General features: G+C 40.3%; 1 protein-coding gene across 1 annotated transcript in view; it reads left to right on the top strand.

The window, feature by feature from the left end:
• Positions 1–23,541, top strand: part of SPEF2 (sperm flagellar 2) — a 182,335-nt gene extending 158,794 nt beyond the window's left edge. The window contains exons 33-42 of the mRNA XM_079145179.1: positions 10–218; positions 306–429; positions 530–873; positions 3,168–3,274; positions 3,955–4,137; positions 9,923–10,015; positions 14,442–14,621; positions 19,342–19,590; positions 19,805–19,927; positions 23,404–23,541. Coding sequence (XP_079001305.1) covers positions 10–218; positions 306–429; positions 530–873; positions 3,168–3,274; positions 3,955–4,137; positions 9,923–10,015; positions 14,442–14,621; positions 19,342–19,590; positions 19,805–19,927; positions 23,404–23,493 — 1,702 coding nt within the window. The 3' untranslated portion in view covers positions 23,494–23,541. The remainder of the gene's footprint in view (positions 1–9; positions 219–305; positions 430–529; positions 874–3,167; positions 3,275–3,954; positions 4,138–9,922; positions 10,016–14,441; positions 14,622–19,341; positions 19,591–19,804; positions 19,928–23,403) is intronic.
• Positions 23,542–23,788: the final 247 nt, after the last annotated feature.

Here is a 23,788-nt window from a genome sequence, read left to right as displayed (position 1 = left end):
CCTCCCCAGACCGGGTCCCAAAGAACGCAAGGTGGATTTAGTCACACATTTTCACGGTAACTGCCTCAGAGGAAAAGAAAACATTTCTTCTGTGAGAAACGTGGTTTTAACACATCTTATCAAGAGGCTGCAGAACTGTTTCAGAGATGCCAGTCTAGATGTGGTGAGGGCAACAATGATTGGAAGCTTTAAATTGTGGCCCACAAAGCTAAATCAAGGTGACCTGCACACACTGACTCAACCTGTTATTCTTTGATTGTGTGAGTTTCTTTTGGATATGTGACTTTTTTTAATCTTGATTGCAGAATTTGGAGAAAAAGAGGTATCCATCCTAACTGCACATTACGAACCAGTATTAGAAGCAGCCAATGTGAAAATTGATGACGTGGACACCGAATGGGGCATGTTAAAATTAGAGATTTATGCCAGGTGAGCAAGACAACAAACTGACTCAACAAACTCATCTGTATGAATATTTCAGCAGAACCCAGGTGTCTCAGTCTTCTATGGTTTTTATCCTCCCTTCTAGATTTCAGAACATTCGAAAACTGACCTGGGATTTTGTGAATTCCATTTACTCCCACAAGTACCCAAATGTTCTGATGCTAGTCGACTTGGTGCTGGCCCTGCCTGCAAGTTCAGCTGAAGCGGAACGTGGCTTTTATCAAGTGAAACGTACCAAGTCACACATGCATACTAAAATCAATGCCAAAAGTATGACAGATGTCCTGATCATTCAGTTGAATTCTCCAGACATCAACAATTTTGACCCCAGGAAAGCTATCCATTTATGGAATATGAGGACACCATCGTCAGCCGGTGACACAGGGCCTAATTCAGATTGCTCATCAAACTCAGAAAGCCAAGATGAAAGTGATGAGTAAAGTGAACAATGTTGACTTCTGTTATTGATCATATCAAATAAATATAAAAATAAAATGGTTTTCAAAAATTTGAAATTTAAAAGTAAGACAGAAACCTAGTCTTTGCCTGACCTTTGACATCTTCCAAACATATAAGCAAAATCTGAAGACTGGTTTTCCTATAACTTTCTAACTTCCACTTCTGGGTTTACATGTTCTTCTGAATTCTTTGAATGGAGGAGTATGCTTCTAAGTGATGCTGTTCTGTTGACATCCATTTTCCTGAGAGTTCTTGCTAAGGATAACCAGACTGATGTTGGTCTTGGGCCTGGTACATAGTTAAGTATTTTTCCTGGATAATTCTAAATGAAAATAGCATTAGGCGACTAACATATGGCCAAATTGAAAGAGTCATTCTTTTTAAATTTATGAACAAAATTTGTAAATGCATCTGTTATTGTATTAAGTATGAAAATCATATCACTACATGCCTCACCCAATTGAGTAACAAGGTCAAATATTAAAATAATTTTCACATTTCACACCAAGATCCCCAAATAAATAATCCCTATGTAATATGAAAGTGTTGTCTAACAACACTGTTTCCAGCCACAGCCTTTAGAGACAGTGGAAATGTATTGCACACTTGCAAGACTTTTTAATACTTTGGCTTTCTTTATGATTTCAATAGATTTTATTTACATTTTCTTCTTGAGACACACAACAAATTTATTTCTAACATACATGAAAACCAATGTGGTATCATAGAAAGCTTCACTGAAAATTCTACTACCTAGGAATATATCCTCAACTCTATGAAATTGAATACTCAGGTGTGATCACAAAGAATACAGAATCTATTTCTGAACAACCTCTGGATGGTCGACTATATCAAAGAAATAAAGGTTCCACTCTTGCTACCCAGAATATGACCTTGCAATTTTGAAATTGTATATTTGACTTGAACCACTGACTTTTTAAAGGGATTATTGCATTTCCCCAGTGATCAGAGGAAATGATAAAATTCATGTGGACTTTTAAAAATGCTAAAAACATAGATGTAAAAAAGAAACTTTGGGACTCTACTTCTGTTTCACTCCATTTTATTCCTGAACAAAGAATATCTGTTCACATGGGACATAAAAATACCTGGATACGTGTCAGGAGCCTCTCATGGGTATAGAAGGTACCTCTGCTGCATGGATTAGGAGACTTTTTCTTAAAGCAGATACATTTGTTTTCCTATTTCTTTTTTAAGCATATGCATGCAGTTTAAAATTAGAAACACAAAGTTAGACATCTCTTTTAGATAAGATGAAGTAGATCAGTGTATAAGAGCAAAGCATTTGAAATTTTGGTGATAGTTTGTGAAATACTTGAAAATATCAAATCAATTAGATTATTAAATTGGAACTTTCAATCTAGTTATGTAACAATTCAAATTTCCCTGCATTTACAAAAGCAAATAAGCAAATTCTGAGCTGAAGAGCAAGATGAAGATAAACGTGTTACCTTAATTATAGTGGTGATCTGCATGCATTTGAAACATATCTCATATTTGCCAAAATATTTCACTCTTGTGCCCTACTGCATATAGAAAAACTTAGAGTAATTTAAAAAAAAAAATTTCAACCTATTCTGAGCAGAAAAATCAAAGAAGACTACAAACCAAAACGTACATAGTTTTAGTGCTTTGCTCAATTTGGAATTAATTATTAATAGACCAGAAAAGACATTTTCACTCAGGAAACAATAATGGAAGAATATCAGGGAAATTGTTATTATAAATTATGTTTTCAAACAGTCTTCTATTTCTCTAAAGATTACAGTGATGAATAGTATTTAAAAATTGATTATGTAGCCAGGCTTGGTAGCACATGCCTGTAATTCCAGAGGCTTGGGAGGCTGAGACAGGAGGATCTGAACTTCAAGGCCAACCTCAGTAACTTAGAGATGCCCTAAGCAATTTGGTGACCCTGTCTCAAAATAAAATACAAAAAGTTCTGTGGAGGTAGCTCAGTGGTAAAGAGTACCTGGGTTAAATCCCTAGTGAGAAAGAAAGAAAGAAAAAAAGAGAGAGAGAGAAGAGAGGAGGGAGGGAGGGAGGAAGGGAGGGAGGGAAGGAAGGAAGGAAGGAAGGAAGGAAGGAAGGAAGGAAGGAAGGAAGGAAGGAAGGAAGGAAGGAAGGAAGGAAGGAAGGAAAAGAAAAAATGATTATATGAATTCCCATTAATTTTTCTACCTTAGCCAAAAAATAAAAAGCCTTATCATATAAGAGACAAAATAGTTTTCATTATGTTTTAGGCATAATAGGAAATAAGGCATTTACTGACATTCTGCTTGATGTGGTGACCCTGAACCTTGGAACAAACAACTTCCCAAGTGGATGGATGCATCTCACCCAACCTGAAGTAAGCTTCCATTTTATTCATTCTTCAAAGGTTTTCATATTATTCTTACTTAATCAATGAGTCAAGAATTCCAAAATAACCTGCAATTACACAGCATCTGGCATTTAATAGGTAATAAATGAAATCTGAATAAATGAACAGATGAATGGAGTTGAAACCAAGACAGATAGCATGTACATACTCAGTATTTGAAGAATGTTAATGATCTAACAATCAGTAAGTTTCAATCAGGGCGCTTCTATAATTACCAGATGCCATGACCCTAACTAGTCATAATAAATGATTCTTCAGTCCTGGTTTTCATCATAATCTGTTCTCTAAGAATGTCTCAGAAAACAAAACGGTTAAAAGTTTTACCCATGTGGGCTGCAGAGTCCTTGCCCAGGCACAGCTACAACTTTTACCCCACCTGTGTGCATGGTAAAAAGTTAACTGGAGTCCCATATGTAAAGCGGCTGTGGAGCAGTAAACAAAAACCATGAATGTCAAGGAAGCAAAAAAATGTAACGCTTTCTAGGTACTGCCTGGTGGAGATTTGTTTGTAAAACAAAAAAGAACTGAAGTCAAACTGGCTCTGTTCTGCTTCTTTTATTTGAATCTTAACTCTGGAAGCCCAGCTGGTAGAGCTTCAACGTAAGAGTCATAGAAATATCCCAATGACATTTCCTGTTTTCTTTCAGTTGCAGGAGTTAACATCTTTATTGGTAGTAAACTCAGAGTTCGTGGACTGGCGGAAATTCCTGTTAGTGACATCGATGCCTTGGCCCATCCCCATGGAAGAGGAACTCCTTGAGACCCTGCAGAGATTCAAGGCTGTAGATGAGGCACAGACTGGCACCATCACTTTCGAGCAGTACATGCAGGTTGCTACCAGACCTGGTAGACTGGGAATACCACAACACTTTTGACCTAAGAAGTTTCATATTCAGTGATGTCACATCACAGGTCTCAGGCCAGTGTTTGACTCCTTGACAGTCCATATCTAGGCAGCACAGGCAGCCAGTCAGAGCCCCAGGTAGAAGTATGGCTTCCATCTCCAGGGAAAGCATCTAAAAAATTCAGAACTTGCTAAAGAACTAAAGGTTCATGGTGAGAGTATATTTGACAAACTGAGTATAAAATGTCTGTGGGATATGTAGGCAGAAATAGCCAATTCAAACTGGCAGGACCAGAAGGGATTGAAAGTCACTCCTCTGTAGGTGGTTGATGAAGTTACGAATGAATGATTGTTACCGCCAGATACCAGTGGCGAGTTCTGCTTCCTCACGTGTTGAAGTATAACACCAGAGAAGCACATCTAGGCAAGTGTAGAGTAGAAAGTAAGAAGCTTTATGAAAGGGTAGTAGAACAGACTTCTCCCAGGTGGAAGAAGGGGACCCAAAGGCGGAATTCGTGGGATGAGGAAGTCCTCTCCATTTTAAAAATCTAAAATTTCCTTTGCTCTCCAGCAATTTTCTCCCTTGTCTTGTTCATTTCCCCCCATCCTGTATAGTGACTGGGAGATGCCAGTGGGGTAGCCAGGGGTGAGCAGGTGGGCTGGAAGGACCAATGTGGAGTGCTAGGCAGGAAGGAAGTGGCAGCCCAGGGGGTGTTGATTAGTAGCTCTCTGTCTGCTCAGGAGTTGCTTCATTAACAACTTTTTGGGGAGAGGTGGTATCAAAGGGCTCTGAAGACATGAACATTCCAATCTCCCAGGGCAAGTTTCCAATTTCCCAGACTCAGATAGGACTCCCTTTTCTCAATTAGACCCAATAACCTACTTTACACTAACTGCCTGTCTTTACTTCTGGCTTCAAGATCACCCAAGGAAAGCAATATATATTCCCAGTGCCCACCTTCCCATTAGTCTTGGCAAGTAGAATGCAACTGGTGACCTCCACCAAGGTAATGCTGGTGGAATAAAAAGTAGAGAAACCAGACCGCAGAGGTTGGTAAATGAGTAAGTCTTTAGGAAGACAGAGAAATAGACATTCTAGTTATTAAATCAGGTGTATGAAAATTTGACTTAGTTTTGAAAAGTTTAAAAAAGGAAAGTGAAATTCCATAATTGGTAGGGACCTGAGTTACTAACTTTGCCTCTCCAGATTGGATTCATCCCATTGCTCATCATGTCATGTTACTGGCAATTAAAGAAGGAAATGTTCATAAGATGCTAATTCTGAGACAGGTTCATAGTCTCCAGGGGCCTGTAACTCTCAGGTGCTTTGCCATTGAAAGATCTCATCCCTTTCTTCTTTTCTTCTCTTCTCAATTAACTGATGACATGATTTTTTTTTTTTTAATTTTAAGATATCCCTGAGGTCTCCATGCTCAAACAGTTAAGCCAGAGTTAATGACACTTGAATCCTGAGGATGTTATTCAAGGTGGAGCAAGACAGGTGTTTGGCTGATTGAACTCTGATATATTTGTCATTGCCATCGCCCAAGACTTAATATTTGTGAGGATGATTTTGTTTGAAGATGAAAACAGCAGAGCAAAACTTTCCATAGATGGCTTAAGATCTTAAACAATGGGCACTCATGAAAACCTTCATTACTTACAGCAATGTGTCGATTAACACAGGATATCAATTTGAACATCCTTTTGTACAAACATGAAAAGAAAAAAAAGAGTGTTGGCGATTTTTACCAAAGTACTGAGCCAAAACCAGAAAGCTCCTCTACCAAAGGTGTGAATTTCTTAGAGAAAGTTGGATGTTGCCTTTGGTAGAAACTCAGAAATATGCACTTGAACACTACCTGTGTTTGGAGAAGAGCTGATTTCTGAGCTCTGCCCTCTCCCCTTCCCCTCTCAGTTTCTACTCTTTAGAAGACCCAGGACACCAATGCCATTTGGAGAGGCCCACTTGACATCCCTGTTTGACTTTCCAACACTCACCAACTCACAGAGAGAGAGAGAAGAAAAAAATGTGGATTCATGAAAAGAATCAAAACAGTTTCTAGGGCAAAATTATATAAAATCTGGTGACAATGCCACATGGAAACATAAAAATAAAATAGTATAAAATAGTATAACTACTTCACTGAAATGAACTTTTCTGGGAGAAAATGGCTGTTGACTGTGTTTTTTATTTGCTATCTCTCTTTTCTTTTGACAAATTGCAAGCTCACAACAAATTGTCAATTTCTTTTGACAAATTGTAGGAGTGGATGATTTCTGCAACTTCTAAATTGGAAAAACAGGCCTGTTTGCCCTTTGTTCCTGGCCTGCTGAGCCTCACCCACTTGCCTCCACTGTGTAAATGTGTAGTGGAACTCTGATTTTGAAATGCAAATCATCTACCGGTGAGAACACATGTTGTTATCTGCTTAACGAGTCAGATGTTCCAGGATCCAAATAGCACTTCTTCTTTAAGGAAAAGTGAGGAGAAAAAAAAAAAAAAAAAGAATTAAAAATTTTTGGCCAGGTTTTGATGAGAGGGTACAAAGAACATTTCCATATTTTACAGAGAAATCGCCTAATAATTCAGTAAGGCAGGATGCAGTTAACTGAACCTTGATTGTAAATTTAAACCCCTTACAATATAAGTTCACATTTAACATTTCAGGTTGTTATAATTCTTTCTGATATAGCCCTTTTGTATGTAAAGCACTTTGAAATGATCTTCTAATTTGCAAACTATCATATGCTTTAGAAGACTAAAATAAAGTATCCTGGGTTTAGGAACCATGGGAAAATGCTGTGCATTGATACAATTAAACATGGAACAGATAGTTGGTTGAGAAATGAGGAGAAGAATAGGGAACCTTACCTCTGCTTCTTTTTGCCCCTGTAAATTCTTTTCATATTTCCTCTTGATCGCTGGTTTTTGGCAATTTGATTAATGTTTCTTCCTACAGTTTTCTTCATGTCCCTTCTGCTTGGGGTTCATTGAGCTTCTTGAATCTGTGGGTTTATAATTTTTATCAAATTTGAAATTATTTTTAGGACCATTTTTTCAGATATCTTCCCACCCCACTCCCAATTCTTAAAGCCACTCACATATGTGTTTGTTAGACTATCTAGTATTGTTCACAAGGTCGCTGATGCTTGATTATTTTTAGTCTTTTTTCTCTCTGTGATTTATTTTGTATTCATTTTCTATTGCTGTGTCTTCAAATTCACTGATATTTTCTTCTGCAGAGTCAAGTCTGCTGTTAATAAAGCCTAGCATATTTTTCTTCTTGTATATTGCATTTTTTGTCTTTAGAAGGTCAAGTGTTTTTTTTTTTGATGTTTCAATTATATCTGTATTTTTCTTTACCTCCTGAAATATACCTACAATAACTTTTCTACATAACTGTTCTATATTTAGAATTTATATTGTTGTTTTAACATCCTTGTCTGTTATTCTGATATCTGGTCTCATTTCTGTTTTGGTGTTTTTCCTGGCCATGGGTAATACTTTTCTGTCTTTTATATGCCTAGTAATTTTATACTGGATGCAAGGTGCTATAGATTTTATATTGTTGAGTATCCAACTTTGTTGTATATCATTACTGTAGTACATGCAGTAGTGTTACTTGGAATTAGTTTCATCCTTTCAAGGTCACAACAAGAATTGTGGAGGTGGGTCCAGAGTAGCCTTTACAGTAGGCAGTATCTCCTGGGGGCTCTACCCAATGCCCTGTGTATTAGGACTTTCTACTTTGGCTGGTGGTAATGTGAACTAATCCCAGCCCTGTGTGTCTTGGGAATTATTGAGCTTACTACTTTGCAGTGGTTCTTTCTCCAATTTCTTATATTCTCACGTCACACATGCATATAAGACTCGTTTGCACATCTTCAGAGCTCTCTTAGTCTGTGTGCAGCTCCAGACTCTGCCCTGTGAATTCTATCCACCTTGACCTCCCTCAACCCAAAACCTGTCATCTGAATTCCGGAAGGCCCATGGGCCTCAGATGCTCCTCCTGGCAGCGTAGGCTGGAACACTCATTTGCTTTCCTTCTTTCTAGAATGACTCCTGTGTTATCCATTGCCTGAGGTCTAAAATATCTCCTTTCAAATATGTTGTCCATTTTTCTTGTTTAAGGCAGGAAGGTGATTCTGTCCTTTACGATTCCATCACATCCAGAAGCATTAGTCTCACCTGTGTTCCTCATCTCTCCATTCTCCCGTAACAGTGGTCCTCAGCTTCCACAGATCAGTCACTGGGCAAAGATTTCCACCTGGTTGATGCAGAAGCATCTTACATTTAAAGCTTGAGCCCACACTGGACATTAAGCATTTTCTGGCTCTGCTCCCTCACAGGCTTCCACAGAGCCAGCATCTCCTTTGTTCCAAAAGGAAAAGAAAATCCAGTTCTTACCTCTGTAGGCCACCAATGCCATCTTATCTCTTAAAACACAGTTGTGGAAGGAAGGAAGGAAGGAAGGAAGGAAGGAAGGAAGGAAGGAAGGAAGGAAGGAAGGGAGGGAGGAAGGGAGGGAGAAAGGAAGGGTGGAAGGAAGGAAGGAAGGAAGGAAGGAAGGGAGGGAGGGAGGGAGGGAGGAAACATAGGCCTGAGTCAGGTTAAGCCATCCAATGGCTCTTGACAGTAGGCAGTGTTGAGGATAGGTTGTCACTCTGGAAGACAGGGAGCAAGAACTGAAAACAAGACAATTACATATATGAAATGCTTACCAGATATAAAAATTAAATTGGCAAGACATTTTCTTGGAATAAAACCATGTTATGCTTGTTCAATAGCAGACATGAATAACTACTCCCAGAGGGATGAACTAAGTGCCAAGTGTGGGGCATAAGCAAGTCAAATTGTTCAGAGAGTTCAAGGAGGAACCCTGTGAGCAAGCATGATCTGAGCCAGGTCTGGAAAGATGTGCAGCCTTTCCTGGGAGGAAAGGAGGGAGGGTAGAAGTCATGTAAGGTAGGAAGGATAGTGCCACCAAAAGAATGAGAATAGAAAAGGGTTCTGAGCAGAGAAAAACAGGACAACATGAATGTTTTGAGGAAATCATTATGAGTAAATGCTGAAACAAATGAGAGAGAGGCTGGAAACAAAGCAGCTTGAACTACTGAGTGGCCCATGGCAGAGTAATAGAGTCTACCAGAGTGGTAGGAGTGGGAAGGGAGAGAAGGGAAAGATGGCAGAGGCATCACCAAATTGGAACCTGGGAGCTGGTGGTTCTTGTCAGATACTGACTGGAAGAAGAGCGATGTCATGAAAGAGGAGATCTGAGTCCTTGTCTGTTCATTCCACAGAGGTTTCTAACATTAACAGCACGTATAGCGGCAGGCAAGGCTCTGCAAACGAACAGGACGTGAGCAGCACACGTGGAACGTGAGCTGCTGTTACGGCAACACAGACCCCCAAAACGCAACCGGTGCAAGTGTAACCTCCCGCAGTGACCCCTCATTTCGCTGTGTGCTCCAACCGTGAGACACAGCTTGCACCCTAGACTGTGGACTTGCACTTGTAAACTACACGTGCGTTCTACAGCACCGATGTTACACACATCAAGTAAGCAAAAAGAAAAACAAAAGAGTGAGACAGAAAGAAATGCAAATACAAGTTTCAGTATTTTCTCTCACACCAGCCATGGTTTCTGCACCATGCCCTGGAGACCACTGCTCTAGAGACTGGAACAAGACTGGTTTGATCTCAGCCTTAAAGAGCCATTACATCTCAGCAGAATACCCTAATGATCTTCCTTTTACTTTTTGTGTAGGCTGGTCTGTGGTTTACGGGAGATGAAGACATAAAAATTCCAGAAAATCCTCTTGAACCCCTGCCATTTAACAGGCTGGAACATCTTATAGAGGTAATTACTGAGATTTTGTTTTAAATCAGCATTATAGCACTGATCATTTTCCGCAGGTTCCTCCACTTGGAAAATTTGTTTTGGATTCCACCCTTTCTCCCCAGTTTCTTTGCTGTATCCCCAAAAGACAGACTTTAATACTAAAACAGCACTGAGCAGCTCTAGAGAAGGAGGTGGGCCTAAAATCTTAAAGTCCTGCTGTTTTCTAGACAATTTCCATGGAGTCTCAGGATTTGAAATATGTCAAATAAGCTAAGTTGTTACTCAACTCATCTTTCTCTAAATTGCCTTTTCATTCTAAAATCTTTAGGATAAGATTCTATCATTTTAACATCTTATGCTCTTTCTCCATTTCTCTGTGGTTCTGTCTAACATAATATGATGTTACCTGTGGAGCCCATCAGAGCTTGCTACCCTAAATATTATTCTCAATAATAACATTATTATTAATCTGTATCTCCAAGGCCACAATAGAAAGCAGGATCTTAAGCCCTGAAAGTCACTCACTCTGACTTCAGTGTAAATGTTTTAAAATATAAAAATATTGTTGAGGGTAGATTTAAACATCGGAAAAGACTCTGTGTAATATATTAACTGTTCAACTTCTAGGAAGCCATAGTTCAAAATTGCAGTACAAAATCAAACGTTACTTTGGGTATGACCTTAAAGTGAGTAATTCCCTTCCACTGGATTTGTATTTTTTGAGCACATCTGCTAATGCTAGCAGGACAGCAGGTAAGAGAAAAGGCGTCAGGGAATCACCAAAAAAGTCCAAGAAGGAGGCTGGCAGATGCAGGGATAGCATTTTATTTATTGTTTCTAATGTGAAACTGGAGGGCTGAAACTAATTCTAAAGTCTTCGGGAAGATGGTCTCTCTGTGGTTCTGCCAATAAGATAAATAAGGATCTTGAGCACTTGGGGAAACACTGGCAGCTTGAATGTTGTGCAGGTGAAAAGCACTTTCGTTTAAGTCAGAAGTTTTTAGAAATGTCACTTTAGGGCACAGCCTTTTAGTTGTTCACTCAGCAGTGAAATAGGAAGGGACATTTTGGTGCAAAGGAAAGATGTGGCTCTCACCTGCTGCTAGACAATTACACGGAGGAAAGAAACAGTGGGAAGCTGAAGCAGGATTATGGAGCCTGATGAAGAAGTATTCTGATGGAACTGAAGATGGGGTGTGTGTGTGTGTGTGTGTGTGTGTGTGTGTGTGTGCGCGCGCACGCATGTGTATATGCAATGTCCATAGGACAGAAAAGATGAAGGCAATGGTGTTTCTCCATTCTTCCTCCAGTACCTAATGACTGGATGCTCAGTGATACACACATCAATGCTCTTAAAACGGGACGAAAGCACAGAATGCACTCTTTCCGAGCTGTGATGCCTCCATGGCATTCCAACTTCTCAGGGCCTTGGGTTTTGTTATCCCTCTCTGGTGGGATTGTGGTGTAGTGTGATACCCTTAGAACAATCGTGGGCATGCAGTAAACCCTCTATCAGGGAGTCAGCTTTTCATCACTCTAACAAAATTCCTGACACAGGCTACTCCTACGAAGTAAACAGTGGTTAATTTTCACTCGTGATTATGGAAGATCAGGTCTAAGATTGGGAAGACACATGGCTTCAGGTCTCTAGTGAAGGCAGTACAACTGACAGGAGCGTACGTGGGAATGAGTGTTCACATCTCAAACCAGGAATAAATACAGGAAGAGACAAGGGTCTTGCAATCCCTTTGGAAGTCATGTCCCCAATGACCTAAGGACCTCCCATAAGCTCCACCTCTTAAAAGTCCACAGCACCTCCCTGTATCACCATCCTGGGGACCAGGCTTTTACATATAGACCTCTAGGGACACTCACCCAAACCATAGCATTCAGTATTGGCTAAACAGAACTCAACCATACTAATTATACATGGAAGGTGGTTAATGGATGACATGCTAAAGAAAGTTGGACAAAGAAAAAACATAAACCATTTTTTTTTTATGTCATACCTGTAATCAGAATAAGAAAAAACAAATGGGGGTGGAATATGTCCCCACTGAGAAGGAATTCTGGGGGTTGAAGCACTGAACTCTGCTCTCAGTTCTACATCTCACTGTGGGAACTTGAATCACTCCTTTCCCTTCCCCAGGCCTCTGTGTTGTCTTAGAGGGCTTGGGCTACAATTTAGGGCCATACTCAGCTCCCCTACTTTGTTGTCTGTACGTTGTGACTCAGGGCCTCCTCTTGAGCCATACCCTGTTGAGCTCCTAAAGATGGGTCATTACCATTAACCCTGGACTTGAATGACCTCAGAGACCTGAGCACTGAATAAAAGGCCAGGATGCCTCACAAAAGGAATCCTGAGACATCAGATGCTGCAGTCACACCGTCTGCTGGCAGTGACAGTGCACTTCACTGGGCCTGCGGAGGCTCAGCCAGCACATCGCTCTCCACACCTGCATCCCATGAGGGACTTTCCCAGCATTCAAGAAATCCTCAGTGTTTCTCTTAGAAAAGATGCTCGAATTCACCATAAGTAAAATCCACCAGAGTTGTCTTACTCTCTTCTCCACAGTCCCGTCCACGTGACACCACATAACATCTTCCATTTCTTTAGACGGATTAATATTTGTTGCAGCCAGGTTCTTGGTTCAAACACTCGTTCAGATCTCATCCAATCCTGCCACTTAACTCCTCCTCCCGCTCTTCATTCATAGCACCTCTTTCCTTGACCTATGTTCCTGAGGTTTCCATAGTCACCATAAAATTTACTCCATTTATATTATTCTTTATTGCCTACCTTCCCAAAATGTCAATTCCTCAAGATTCTGGATCTTTATCTTCTTGCTACGAATTTTATTACAAACACCTGGAAAAGTCCATAACTAGCCCATGAAGATGCCCAGTATTTGTTGAATGTGAACAAACATTCATTATTCATTATGTGAACAAAACAAACATTATTTTTTTATGCCGCATATCAATTACCACACAATTAGGACCGAACAATACCTGTTTATTATTTCACAGTTCTGCAAATCAAAAGTCCAGGCATGGCTTAAGTGGGTTCTTTGCTCAGGGTTCTACAAGGCTGAAATCAAGGTGTTAGCTGGAGTTGCAGTATCACCCAAGGACATTTCTAAGACTGGATCCAAGACTGGCTTCCCACATGGGCTGTTGACAGAATTCAGATCCACGCAGTTGTAGGACTGAAACCAGCAGCCCCTGCAGCCTACCACCTGGCCATCTCCATGACATGGCTGTTTGCTTCATGGGTAGAAAGAGAGCATCTCTCTCTGGCTTCTTATTTTTCCCTGAATAAAAGAAACTGTAGATCCCACTGATCTCTAAAATTCTTTTCCACTTTGTAACATAACAGACTTTATGCATTTTCCTACCAAAATTATTTCATTTATATTTGTATTGATAATATCAAATTTCAGAAATTATTTTCCAGACTTACCTTCATGTATGCCTAATTATATTGGCTCATAGTTGTAAGGGTTGTTGGTTACAAAGAACAGCAAAAGGGAAATAACCTCTGGATCTAGTAACTTCTCAAAATGTGGGTCAGGACCAGCAGCATCAGAATCATCTGGGGACTTTCTAGACATGCAGAACCTCAGATAGTTCTAGAACCCTCCACTTAATCTGCATCCACATTTTAAAAAGCTTCTCCGGGTCATTAAATACACAGTTGAGCAGAGTTGGTAAAGGAAGCCAGTAGGCTTCCCCAATAACGTTGCACAGGTGCCTAGGTGTGGCCTATGTGTCCCAGGGCTCAGCTCTGTAGGCCCCAGAGGATTTTAGGTGCCCAAACACTGACTCCTCCTGTTGCCAAAAGCAGAAGACACTGGATGAATGAATGTCAGCTTAGTCATTCAGAAAGAAAAATACCTAACAAATCAACATTCATGCATATCATACTGCCCCCTGGATTGAATCCACATTGGAAGAAATCACTGAAGGCTAGGAGGTTGAGGGACAAGTTTAAAGCAGACGAACCAGTTTAAAGACTTGAGTGGCATCGTTCCCTCTCCCTCCTGCCATTCCTCACAGGGAGGGATGGGCCACAAGGCTCATATTTAGGTTGAAGACCCAGATTGTCTGGATGATTCAGAGGACAGACAGTGGGTCCTTGTTCTTGCCATGTCCTTTCTCTACTTAACATTATAGTCTCCACTAGCCTTGATTATTGCATTATCCCAAGTATGTAAATACCATTGATTAGCACACAATTGTCTTTGTCATTAGAATTCAGAATCCTACTTTTCAACTTTTTTACTGAGAATGCTCTTCAGTTAATACTGCTCATTACTAATTCGGCCCTCGCAGGGTGACTCCACTCCAGTGCTCCTGCAGGGTTACTTCACTGCCCTGATGACCTGCTCACTACCAGATGTACCCCAGTTTGTCGTTGATTGAAATTCTTTTTGTGTGACAGTTTTTCTTTAGGCTGTTTGCTGACTTTGAGGAGGACCCACCCCAGCTTGACTACACTCAGATGCTGCTCTATTTCGCGTGCCACCCAGACACTGTGGAAGGGGTCTACAGGGCCCTCAGTGTGGCTGTGGGGACCCATATCTTCCCACAGGTTGAAACTCCTATGATGGCTGCAGAAAAGGTAATCACATTCAGAAGTGGACTAACTCTGGGCTCCAGAGGGGGATCCCAGAAGATCTAAACCGTCAAACAGATACTCGGTTTTGGTTTTTGTTTGTTAGTTTTTTTCCCATGTTTCCCCCAGTGCCTAACATAATGCTTTACACATGCTGGGACTTCAAAGATGCCATTCTCAACTGCATGAAGAACTGGGGACCCAAATTCTATCAAACACTTTTGTGGTAAAATCAAAATCCATTCAAAGTTTCTTGTTAGAATTGAAGTTTGCTCTGGAAAGGACGGTGTTTATTTTGCATGAAGTGCTGATCCTGAGAAGTGAAAATGAAGAAGCTATCAACCCCAACCTGTTTGTCATACTCTATGTCAAACTCGTATGTAAAGCAAATTCAGACCTCAGATGCATCCCACACATATGTGACTCTTGGTAGTATTTTGGGGCAAAGCCAGGCCACCTGAAGTCTGCAGGCACTTTGTATCACAGGCACCTGGTGAAGTTTAATATCTAATCAAGGTGCCACTACAGATGGTCCTTCAGATTTCTAAGGAATGGACACTGCCTTGCCTTTGAGGTGGAAAAACCTCAGGGGACGGTACTAAGTAACACATTCTGAGGTGCCCATTTGCAATCTGTGTGGCTTTTGAGTCTTCTGTTCTTTGGGAGACAGAGCTGAGGCCCTCCTGATGGGATGATTGTTTCTGTTCTGGGATGCTTAAGTAGTCTGGACTAGACAGCAGAAAAGGGAAGTAAAGAGACCTAGTAATTCAGGCAGGACTTTATCTACCCAGTGAATCCTGCTGTTAAATTATTCCCACCTTGAATCTGGGTCAATTTCTAACCCGTCTTGTGTCCTCCAAAGTAGCTTCACATAGTCGACGTTCTATCAATGTCTGCTGGGAAACAGGGTTGGGAAAGATTGAAGGAGGGGAGAGAGGGAGAGCGAAAGGAATGGAGTCCAGTCTGCAGGGCACAGAGGAGGAGGGAACGCACTCCAGGCAGGCAGAGGCAATAGTGAGATCCAAGCAACCGACTTGAGTTGAAAAGATCAGAGGAAAGGAAGCTGTGTTAGAGCTGTTGCCACGGCAACAGACAAGCACCTCCGTGGGTGGCAGTCAGGCCAGCTAGCACTGAGGTGCTGAGTCCCTGAGTCACTCATTCAATTTATGCTAGTGCCCCACCCAGGAAGCAGCTCCCCTTGAATGCTGCTCTCAAGAGCCCTTTTAAAATCCAAGGACACTATACAGGAACAGGGAACAGCGCTACACATCAGAGACCAAATGTAGGCGTGGGGTGGGGAAGGGGCAAGGGAGGTACCTGAAGTCTCTCTCACAGCCTTACCTGCTATTCCTGACTTGGAATGAACCCCAGGAGCTTTTGAATCGCAGGATCTACCTGCCTCCCCCATTCTTGTTCACCCCTGGTCCTCACATCTCATCTCCAATTATGCCACTCCATTTCTGAGCCCTTTCCAACTGTGTTCTAGTTTCCTGGGCAACCTCATCCTGGGAGGCCATAAGGAGCCTGCTCAGAAATAACACCTCCAGCAGATCCATATTCACACCCAAGACGTTCAATCAGATCTCTGCTTTTGCTTTCTGCATAAACAAAGGGAAATCTCCTCCCATGTTTCATTCTTCCTCGGTCCATCTCTGTAGCTCATGCTGATTTTATTCAATGTGGCTCAGGTATATTTAAAACCCTGGTTTCTTGGGTAATTTCAAAGAAGCTCTAGAGCAATGCATTCATCAGTAAGCACTAGTCCTGGCGAATCTTTAAATAAGTAACATTTGGGGAAAATGGTCCATTGCCTGCCGTCTGTGTGGCATGGGGTTGTGATATTCGAATTTAGTAAATTATGAACTTGAATCTCCCACACAAGTTTTGTAAAAGCATCTCAGAAACAGTGTCTGAGGCTCTTGGTTCAAAGTGCATACATATCCATTCCATTCATTGCTTTGAATCATTGCCTACCTTTGTTCCCAGAACTGACCTTATTTTCTGCCTTCTGAGATGGAAGACTGAGCTCATTGAATGAGAAATGCACGGCAGGAAGGTGTACAGGCACCATTCTGGGGAGGCACTTATTGGAAGTCTCTGAGGCCTATTTCTGAGAGTTAGCCAAGTGTGACACAGCACTGGACAGTGCCACTGTTCCCATGAGCAGAGAATAATGGGAGTCTCTGAGTGATTTTGATGCTACTAATAATTACTCATTCATAAACACTGACTTTTCATCCAGCTGGCATTACTGGTTTTGTTCCTACACCCACATTCAAAATTGCTGTCTTTCAGTCTCTGTTGAGGAGAAACCCTTTTTTTGCACAATTTTCAGGACCTCCAGGATGCTGAACTAGCCCCTTTATTTTGACCTGGAACTCCATCCTTTCCCACCCTTCACTGGTCACTAAACTTATTCTGTTCTGATCCCCAGAGAGCAAAAACAGCAAAATTTTAAAAAGCATCCTCTGACATTAATAAGTTCAGGATTCTTCACTCAAAAATGTCAACTTCTTACATGTTTACCCTTTGAATAAAAAATTCACTTATTCCATAATGCTTACATTAGACCTTTATAAAACAAATCCCTCCCTAATTATGTAAATAATTACAGACAGGCCAGGTTAGATCATTGTTTTATTTTGGTATTGCCTAACATTTATTTTGGCTTTATCTGGTTCACACAGCACCCATACTACATTCTGAATAGAAGATTTCCATTTTCTATTCATTAAGATGCTTCACATCCTCTGTTCATTTTCTGTACTAAATATTCTGTTGCCCCAGGAAATTATTGATGGGAAACCAATGCCATGATCTCCAAGATTCTGAGGTGGAGAGATTAAAGCCAGTGTCACTTTCCTGCCATGCAGCATTTTCAATTGTTTAATTAGAGAAGAGGTTGAAACACTTATACGTGTATATATATATAGAGAGAGAGAGAATGAATTCCAAAATCTCCAACTGGTAGAGTCCTCCTGTTTTTAAGAGTCAATTAAATTCTGCTTTTGCTTTCTGCATAAGCAAATGGAAATCTCCCCCCATGTTTCATTCTTCCTTGGTCCATCTCTAGTTCATGCTGATTTACCAAAAGATATAAGGATATAGAAACCCAACTAAAGCCAGGTAACCACCCAGAGTTAAAAGCAAATGCAGTCTTCATCACACTTCCCACAATCCCTCCAAAATCCTTCATGGGGACAGAGGCTTCATTTTATTTCATGTCATGATTCTTGTATGCAGGACACTTATATGACTCTTTGGAAAGAACTTTGTAATCTATGCACTTAATACTTCAAATGAATTGAATATGTACAAACATTGGAACCCTCCTAAATTAATACTTTTTCCTATCTTAGGAAAAAAGCAATCAGAATTCAGAGATTCTCTGACATATGACCAACGATATCCCAAACTATCCATTTCCCTGTGGCAAATCATCATTATCAGAAAAGATGCGTACACACACACTCACAGCCCATGTGTATGAATAGAAATTTACTGTAGACAATTCAAAAATTGTAAAACAAAGGAAAAAATAAACCATCCTTTTCACTACCCAGAGGTAACCACTTTTAACTCTTTAATGTATCTGTGCCCTTTATTTTTGTTAATGAGGATAGAGACATAAGGAAATGAGGACCATAGTGTATTTATTACTTTGCTTTGTTGTTTTTATCATACTTATGCTACCATGAGTGGGGTTTTTCTGTGTGTGTGTTACTAGGTATTCTTATAAACCATAATTTTCATGGTGGTATAGTATTCTATTACAGAAATGTGGTTTATGATGCCATTCTCCCTTTTTGGAATCACAGGCTTTCTATTTTTCCTGTAATACTGAATGATCATCCATATCCAAAAGTCTTTGGGTCCATGAATATTTATTCAGAATCAATTCCTAGATTTATAATTATAGAGCCAATGGATAGAAACATTTCTCAGGCTTTTAATACATAAGAAATTACCTCAGACACAATTTACTCTTTGCCAGAATCAAAATGCATCTGAGTTCACGGCTCTTAGCCAAGTTTCAAAGAACTGCATTTAAAAACAATTCCAACTTTATGTTCAATATGTTTTCTATTTTGCCTTCTAAATGTGTGGTTGAGTTACCTTACAGTAGCCAAAGAAATGTTCCTGAAGCTCTTAGAATCCGTCAAGCTTGAGAAATTAATTTGCTATAACCTCAACTGCAATAAATTCAAAACAAATCCTCTTAAAATTCTATATTCACATATAGAAGTCTGGCACCACTTACCCTAATTTATTTCAGTGTTCATTTTGTTGAGGAATTTGATGTCCCTGGCAGTGCCCTCAGAGCACGATTGATGGGGATGAATAAGACACTCCCACCTTGAGGCCTCTGACCACCACAAGCAAAATTGGCCTAGGATTTTACATCGTGATTTTTTTTTTTTTATTTAGCTTTTAATTTTTTACAGACCATGTTTTGACTCATTGTACACAAATGGGGTACATCATTTCGTTTCTATGGTTGTGCACGATGTAGATTCATACCATTCGTGTAATCATACATGTACACAGGGTAAGGATCACATGGTGATTTTTGATGCATCCGGCGCATTCTCTTCCCCACTCTGTTTAGTTTGGGAAGACGCATCATTCCACTGCCTCAGTGTGTGACGAGTCCGTGTGTCCCGCTCGCCTCTGTTGAGGGCAGGACTTCCGTCCGGGTTCACATCCTCTTCATTGATTTTGGCAGACCTCCTTCTCTACGGATATGAGCCACACTGAGGAATTTCCCGAACCCGAGGAAAACGTTGCTGGAGAGGAAAGGGAACCAAAGGAGGAAAGGGATGAAAGGGAACAAAAGCAAGAAGAAATCCCTAACAATGTGAACACTGAAAAGATCTCCTTGGAAACCCTACTGAAAGTCTTCCGGGGAGGAAATGAAGTCCAGGACACTAACAGATTTTCCAGTCACCTGAAGACAGAGAACATTTATGCAGAGGTTGGTTGGATTTGTTTTGTAAAAGAACCCATACATAAGGAGAGTTGCCCTCAATTTCAAGCACATTTTCATGGAATTACTCTGAAAAATGTAGCTTGTATAGAAGTTACAGTAACTCCCATTCACAAATACTTTAATATCTGTAGTACTTTCATACTTTAATATCTGTAGTAATAGCAAAGCTAATTAAATTCATTTTTGTTTTTCCTTAAAGAGCTTCATACAGACCTTTCAAGACCTAGGTGCCAAGAACCTGGAGCCAATCGAAGTTTCTCTTCTCTTGAAGCACCCTTTTGTTCAGGACCTGATTGCTAATTATTCCGACTATAAAATTCCAGTGAGTATGAACCAAAGTTATCCTAATTCTAGTGGGCTCAGGCTCAGGGCATGCTGGGCATTCTAATGTGGACTAGCAAGGAAGGAGAAGAAGCTGAACAAGGCCGAGCAGTCAGCCTGCCAGAACCGCGGGACAGGAGACTCATGAGCATTTGAGGCATTCTCTGTATCTGGGATCTGCTTCATCATTGCCATGGTGCTACCTCGAGTCTACACCCCAAGGCTGGAGGTAGTAATATTACAGCTTATGGACCATCAGGACTCTGGATAATTCTAGTCACATAGTGATACTCCACTAAAACAGAAGACTATGAAGAATGGGATCCCTCCTGCCAAAAAAAGGTAGCCAAGACCCTGGTCTTAAGCCAAGTGCTGACATAGTCCTCATATGTAACTCATGGAATCCACTGTGTACATAATAGAAATGAGAGTGCATGCAGCAGGTTTCAGGGAAACAGTGTACAAGATGGGGAAGCTTGGGACGAAACCCAGAGAAAGTGGGCCAACCCATTAGACGAAAGGAAGAACGGCAGCTCAGAGATTACACAGTTACCAAGGAGATCTCAGCCACACATGCTAACCCTGCATCCACTGTGACTAGTCCCAGGTCGTTAACAGCAGGGGCTCAGCAGGCAGAGTCTGACACGAACCACTTTCAGAGTGCAAGCTGCTGCAGTCCTCTCTCATACCAGTTTTCTAAGCACGAAGTCTCTCTATTTGACTCCTACTACCTATTTATTGGACTACAAAGGGCTTGCTGAGCTTGAGATAAAAGCACTTTCACTTTGGTAAATGCAGGTGGTCTAAGAAATATTTTCTCCTGACTTTTCAGTGATAGTCTATTACCTTTTGAAGGTTTATTCCTATGCTCAGAAATGAAACTATCTAGCCTTAATTATCTTTGTACCAAATTTGTTTGCTCTAAATTTCTGATCCACTTTTGTTGGTTTGTTTTGTAGTGCTGGGGATGGAACCCGGGACCTTGTGCATGCTAAGCAAGCAATCTAACACTGAGCTAAACCCCCAGCCCACTGGTTCCTTTTAATGTTAAACTCGATTACCTGTATTAGTCCTCATTGAAATTGATTTCTAACAAGTTAGGAGCTTTCAAGACACTAAGCACATCCAGGAGTGAAATATAATTACAGAATTTAAGAACACAGGCTCTGAAGTTATAAAGCCATGGGATAGAATCTCTTCTCTACTACTATCTAATCTGAGTTTAACTGCCTCCTAATCCTGGCTATCTCATCTTAAATGGGGATAACAGTCATTCCTGTTCAAAGCGTGGTGGTGAGAATAAGTTTTACCATGCATGCTAAGTGTTTGGCATGGTATCTGGCATGTGAAAAATGCTATAGAAATGATGGATATTTGCATCATTGATACTGAGCAGCTACTACTGAGACCAGTAGTACATACTTCCATGGGAGAGAGAAAAAATAAGTACAAACTTAGCTGCTGTTTCAAACAAATTTCACTTACATTTGCAAGATAATTTTTACATTCAAGAATTATAAGAGAATGATATTTAAAGTAGACTAATCAAGTAAGAAATTATAGGAATTCAAAATATGACCGTTTGTGTGCTAGAAGCATGGAGAGAATCTTCCCAGGATAAGCTGGATCTTGAAAGATGGCCAGAGTTTTAGAAAGTGGGGCAGGAGAAAGGAAGCCTGTGTGGATTTTGGTAGTGGGTGGCAGCTTCCTAGGTGAAAGGGAGGTCTGGGCAAGGGCATGGAAGACGAACCAGGAAGAACAGGATCCCATCCCTTAAAGAGTCATCTGTCTGCAAAGAGTATAGAGTAACCCCACTGAATTAGTAAAATCAGGCTAGATTGCAAAGAACCCTAGGGATTTGGATTTGATCTGAAAAGCAATGAAGCATGAATAGGCTTCTAAGCAGGAGTGTGATATGATATTGATTTCTTCATACATATTTTTTCCCTTAACCATGTCATGTCATTTTGTCATATTATATAAGATGGGTTTCACAGGCACATCATTTAGCCCATCACTAAATTACTGAGGCTAACCTCAAGCTTTTGATCCTCCTGCCTCAGCCTCCTGAGTTGCTGGGATTACACACATGCCACTGGGCCTTACTCAGTTCCTTCAACTTCTGCTTTCCTTTTTTTTCACATCTCCTCCCTGTAACTGCATGGAAATAGTTTGGAAACTCATCCAAATGAGAGGATGGGAAACAGGAAACTACCCCAAATGGGACTCATCCATATAATTGTGAATCAGCAAGAGTTGCACCAATGACCTGAAATGCCTAAAGTTTGATATTTGACAAAAAAAGAGTCCCTTTCCAGTAAGGTACTCTATTCTCATTTTTGCTAACACACACACACACACACACACACACACACACACACACACACACAGAAAAAGAAAAAAAAAAAAGGAAGGAAGGGAGGAAGAAAAGAAAGAGAGATAGAGAAGGGAAAAAACCTCCAAGTTGAGGACTCAGGGGCTGTCGTCCTTGTCCTGTTGGGTTTCTTGCTCCAGATATCCATGTACAAGTAAATAGATCATATTTTTAAAATGAACTTTAACCACAGTGATGTTATTTGAAGATTGTTCAAGATAAGCAAAGCAAAAGCTAGAGTGTGGTTTTTCAGGTTAAAATGTTTGCTGTATAAACAGTGGGAAGCAAAGTTTGTTTCCTAACTGCTGTGTTTACAAGGTCTGTATTTAGAAGAAGCAATGTTTTAAAATACACGTTTGAAAACATTTGAGTATGTGTAGTTATGATAGTAAACTTTAACTTTTGCTCCTATCATAAGGTGAACTGACTTTGAACTTATGAGAATGGGCTCTGGAACCACACGCATGAAGTGTGTGACCTTGGGCAAGCGACCTCAAGAGGCCGTCTTTGAATACTGTGTTCATAATAACCAATGCTAACCTGGGCAAGTCAGTTTGAGGGTTAAGGAATGAGGTGGTGTGTCACTCCGTAGCGTGTCAGATATAGTTAAACCAGGCTTGGCTAAATTTATAGCTGGAATCAGGGGCCATCATTGTTAGCAGCAGGGGGTGAAAGGGAGACCATTCTGTCACTGTTTTATTCTTCCTTTTTTTATAGAAAAGTAGTTTGTTGTGCTAAAACTCTACAAATCTGTAGAAATTAATTTAGCATTACATTTTTCTTTTAATAAACAGTGAATACTCTCTTTTATTCTTTATAGAAAAATAGTCTTTTGACTTGCCCATTACAGGCCAGACTCTTCATAATTACTTTCACAAATGTTATTTAATCTAAGATGACAGCTCCATTATTAGATGAGGAAATTGGGGTTTCCAAGGGAACAACTAGTCAGTTGCAGAGTAAGAATCAAACTAAACAGAGAACAATTTTCTCAAAGCAGAAAACTGTAAAACAACTTACTAAGGTTTGCCATATATTAAGTGATCATTCATCCTAAATTCTTTATAAATATTTTTAACTTCACTTTGAATGTTTTCTCTTAGGATATTAAAATGATTTTCCAAAGAAGTGAGCAGGCACAAGGAAGTGATGGAGAAAGATCACCTTCAAGACTTACAGAGGAAAAGAAATGAAGACAGAAGAGTGTGATTGTTTTTAATTTGTCAATGAATCTTCCAAAAATCAAATGTGACCATGGAGTCTGTTGTATATGTTATTGTGAGGTAGACATGACCCCTACCAGTTTATGAGAGGGCCTAAAGAGGGGGACCTTGCTCAACGCAAGGAATCTTCTATCATAAACCTTGAAGGAAAAGAGCAAAAATCCAAAGTAAGCAAGGGTGTAATTTGAAGTGATCCTGAAAATAGAAAGCACCAGAAATAATATATTAGAAAAAAATAACACGGGGACATCATGAATGCTCCCTA

The sequence above is a fragment of the Sciurus vulgaris genome (genome assembly GCF_902686455.1).
Source record: "Sciurus vulgaris genome assembly, chromosome: 6".
NCBI lineage: Eukaryota > Metazoa > Chordata > Mammalia > Rodentia > Sciuridae > Sciurus > Sciurus vulgaris.
This window is presented reverse-complemented; position numbering and strand designations above follow the sequence as displayed.